At 50.2% G+C, this 4,352-nt stretch overlaps 1 protein-coding gene across 1 annotated transcript; it reads left to right on the plus strand.

Moving 5' to 3' along the window:
• Nucleotides 1-3,274: 3,274 nt before the first annotated feature.
• Nucleotides 3,275-4,151, plus strand: LOC136538208 (basic blue protein-like). The gene is made up of 2 exons (XM_066530198.1): nt 3,275-3,545; nt 3,636-4,151. The coding sequence occupies exons 1-2, from the start codon at nt 3,359-3,361 to the stop codon at nt 3,833-3,835; spliced, it is 387 nt and encodes a 128-aa protein (XP_066386295.1). The 5' UTR covers nt 3,275-3,358; the 3' UTR covers nt 3,836-4,151.
• The last annotated feature ends 201 nt before the right edge of the window (nt 4,152-4,352 follow it).

Genomic DNA, 4,352 nt, shown 5'->3' on the forward strand with positions numbered 1-4,352 from the left:
GCTCGAGTTGACCTGCTTTCTTCAGTCATCTTGGCATCGTACAATGCTCCAACCATTTTAATTTTAATCTTAATCTTACTACTTAGAGGTGTTTCTAAGGGCCTCTTTGTTAATTCTTACTAGACGTAGCACCAAAAAAAACCTCTAAAAATTCTTGCAATAACTAAAAATGTATTTGAAATCACCAATAATAGCCAATAGATCTATTCTGTTTTCTAAAAAATTAGCCACCTCCACCATTATGTAAAATACATGAAATAATCCCTAAAGTTATATATAAACTACCCCTTATGTCATTACAAAAGATAATTTTAAATACTCTCTAAATTTGTATCTAAATTGTCCACATCTCCCATTATAAAAAAAGATAATTCAAAATAACTCCTACATAATTCAATAACTATGTTGGGTCTGATTGGTGTCCAATGTAACACCATAGATTTCAGTACACTAGGTTGGGTCGGAGCGTCCATGCAAAACTCTTTTGACTTCCTAGGGCGCCGTTAAGGCGTGTTGTATTAAACTTTTTCTCTACCTTAATATAAAGACGCGTAAACCTTTTGCGTGATCGAGAGAAACATTCAGTAACTATAAAGTATGCTATATATGTTCCTTCCTACCTTGCGTTAGCTAGTGTGGCACCACGGGGTATATTGGCCGTCTGATCTAAAATGTAGTGTCCTGGCCCGTCCATCATAGGTTGCCCAGCGTCCTTTCTCCTGTCAGTCACAACAACCGGATTCATTCACCCTATTCGCTGGTTGGTTTCAGCTAGCCCAAACCAGCCAGCCAACAATATTTTTCTCTCACAACAAACCAGCACCAGCCAGCCCAAAACAGCCTAGAAACCAACCAGCGAACAGGCCAATTGACCTTGTTCACCGAGAGAGAGGAGGGGGGAGGGAGGAACGAGAGTGCTCATGTTCGAGCCGAAGGGGTACTTTACGACATTGGGTATTTGGGTGTGAGAGAGGGCTCCAGAGGCAATTTGCATGTAATTCTTATAAAGGGAGTGCTGGCGCCCGGACGATACCGATCCATCGGACGGTGCCGCGGACGCAAGCCCCGCACGCTGCTCCTCTTGTTTCTCCTCTTCTTGTTTCCCCTGCGCTTGTCGCTCGCGCCACGCGCGCCCCCAGCTTGCCCCGGCAGCCCATCCCCACACCCACCGCGTATGCCTTCACACCGCGCCCACGTACGAGCATGCCCTATCGCCCCCTGACCGCAGCACCCTCATCCACTCGCCTCCAACGCTTCCGTCCACTATCCCTTCGGCGAGCCACGCGCCCCGGGCCGCCTGGCTCACCCCCTGGCCGAACAACATAGAAAGCTAGAATAAAACATGTGCAACAACACGGAAACAACTACTTCAACATTAGACTGAAGCAGCTGAAACACCATAAACATATTACAACAACAACAAGGAACAACAGCTGCAACATTAAGATGAAGCCGCTAAAACAACATGAATATATTATTGCAACAACACCGAACAAACTGCTACAACAATAGGGTGAAGGAGCTGAAACATTTAGAACATATTATTGCAACATTGGTGTGAAGCATATGAAACAACGCTCCAAATAAAAACACTTCCAACAACATGGAACAACTACTGCAACATGAGATTGAAGCAACTGAAACATACTGCAACATCTCATGCAGTGCTACTGCAACATCCAAAAACATCTGTTGCAACAACCCAAAAAAATCTCATTGCAACATTCGAAATCATATGTTGCAACATCCAAAAAAAACCATTACAACACGGCGAGATCTGACCCCGAGAGCTCACCAAAAACCCTAGCCACCGTCGTATCCATTAGATCCAGAGGAGGAGGAGGAGGAGCAAGGCCTCAGATCCAGATCCCCCGCGACCTACCTCGTCAGAGCCGCCGCCGTCGTCTTCATCTCCGGTGGGGTCCGTGAGCCGGGTCGCAGGGAGAGTGGGGGTGCATGGAGGTTGCGGAGGGCGAGGGACGGAGGGAGGAAGGGAGCACGGGTGGGCGGGTGCGCAACGAGCTCGCGTGCGGAGGGAGGTAGGAAGGTCGCGGAGGGGCGAGGGACGGAGGGACAGAGGGAGGGAGAGAGCTCGCGCGGCGATGGCACGAAGAGCGGGCAGGAAAGCGACGCGGGGAGCGAGTGTAGGAGAGAGCGAGAGCACGGGAATGGGCGGAGTGCAACTGCGGGCCAGAGGGTGGAGCGGATGAAGTGCGAGCGGTGCGTCCGGAAGCCCGGACGCCCGGTCTATAGCATTACCGTTCTTATAAAGTTGATGAGTACTTTCATTTTTATAAATGTGAGATTATGGAAGAGCCTAGAAAAGTCAGGGGGATGAGGGCTTCATCTTTTTTTTTTGAAAATTAGGGGCTTCATTTTAGCTTCCCCTCTGCAAAACAACTTTTGCTTTCATGCTTTATTCCTTTAGAAGCCGGTGGAGGATCATGCGTTTGACATGGCTTATGGATAAACAGGTGCAAAATAAAGTCGTTGGAGCAGCCATGTCATAGAGACACTAAATAATCATCATCAGATTTATCATGAGATACGTATTTGGCGTCGTAAATGTTTATGATGTTCTCTACAACATTGACCGAACTTAAGTAGTTTAAAATAGTTTAACTTCTAAATTAGAGTGTCATTCTTTTTAGACGAAGGTAGTATTTGCCCTCAGAGGAGATACATACCACAAGTCCTACGCGCACTCCCCCGGCTGGCTACAAGTATAAAGAACATGTAATAAATTTTCTGGAATGGGCATGTCTTCAAAGACAGACAGTTGGTGAACGTGGAAAAACTTGTTCTTGTTGCGTTTATTGCAGTCCACGTTCTTCAGTAATTTCACCACTTTGTTGTTCCCGGTGGTGAGCGCCCTGACCCTCTGCCGGGCCAAGGGTTTCTCCTTTTCCCATCTCGGACGGTTCCAAGGCAGTGGCTCCCCCACTCCCGTCCTCTCGTCTTGGGTCAGTGGGTGGGTGTCTGGCTATGGCTTGCTTCCTCGCAGCTCGACGTGGGGCGCCACTTCCCCTGGACACCGCCGGTGGCTCCGGAGCCTTACGCACGGGCTAGCTGGCAGAACATCAGTATTCGGTTGCGTTCAGCGTAGTTCACTTGGCGTAAGCGTTTGCCCCGGGGCCATTTGACCGTGTCGTGGTCACTATACACTTGCCACGAGCCCACGAGTTCGATTATTGGCGTGTGCCTGGTGCTCAGGTAGTCGGGGTTGCCTATAAAAAGGGGTTCTTGTTGCACTGAGCACTACAGCTCAACCCACTCGCTCTCATCACTTCGCTCCAAGCCAGTGCTGCTAGTTAGCCTCTTTTCCCCTTGTGTGTGAGAGAGACAGTACTAGAGTGCCATGGCTCAGGGAAGGGGCAGTGCTCGTGGCAGCAGCGCCGCCGTGCTGGCGCTGGTCCTCCTCTGCGTTCTCCTCCACGGCGAGTTCGCCGAGTCGGCGGTGTACACCGTCGGCGACCGCGGCGGGTGGAGCTTCAACACCGCCAACTGGCCCAAGGGCAAGCGCTTCCGCGCCGGCGACGTGCTCGGTCAGTGCTACTAGCTGGCTCTCTATTCATGTCATCGGCGACGTTCTCGGTCAGTGGTTCAAGTTTAATGGTGTTCACGCGTTCATGCAGTGTTCAGGTACAACGCCAAGGCGCACAACGTGGTGCCCGTGAGCGCAGCGGGGTACAGGTCGTGCAGCGCGCCCAAGGGCGTGAGGGCGCTCACCACCGGTAACGACCGCGTCACGCTGAAGCGCGGCGCCAACTACTTCATCTGCAGCTTCCCAGGCCACTGCCAGGCCGGCATGAAGATCGCCGTCACCGCCGCGTGAGGCGTGATGAGGCACGGCCGGCCGATAAGCCGGCGACCGCCGCGCCCACGGACACGGGCTCGATCGATCGGTGGCTAGCTTACTATTAATTTCCTCTCTTCAAAGTAAAGCAAGTAGCTAATTAGACGGTGCCGCTCTGTTGTTCAACAATACCGTGTCGTGTCGTCGCGTACTTAACCTGCGTGTTAGGAGTTGTTAGGGAGACTGGCACTATAGAGAAGGGTCAGATCGAGTGATGTACTACTGATGTGTGTATTTGTGTGTTGATGTGAAGAACAATAAAGGCATACGGCGTTTGTTTGTGTGCTCTGTATATCCTGTATTCAATTGATGTGTGCTATATGAAAGTCACGCTTGTTTGAGCTAGAAAAGAATAAGAAAAATATAGGACTCCAGAGATGGGAGCGAGGATGACGCTAAAGATGTCACAAAGGGCAGTGATGCTGAATCATGAGAAACAACCTCAGTCAGACAAATAAAATGACCGAAGAGAATGGCAGAGATATAGCCATGCAAA

This window comes from Miscanthus floridulus, chromosome 2, assembly GCF_019320115.1.
Source record: "Miscanthus floridulus cultivar M001 chromosome 2, ASM1932011v1, whole genome shotgun sequence".
In the NCBI taxonomy this organism is placed as follows: Eukaryota; Viridiplantae; Streptophyta; class Magnoliopsida; order Poales; family Poaceae; genus Miscanthus; species Miscanthus floridulus.

What these genes read in the sequence shown, in the direction of transcription:
- LOC136538208 (XM_066530198.1), top strand. Translation starts at nt 3,359, where the DNA reads ATGGCTCAGGGAAGGGGCAGTGCTCGTGGCAGCAGCGCCGCCGTGCTG. An exon ending in CCGCGCCGGCGACGTGCTCG is followed by an intron (nt 3,546 to 3,635) that starts GTCAGTGCTACT and finishes GCGTTCATGCAG; the next exon opens with TGTTCAGGTACAACGCCAAG.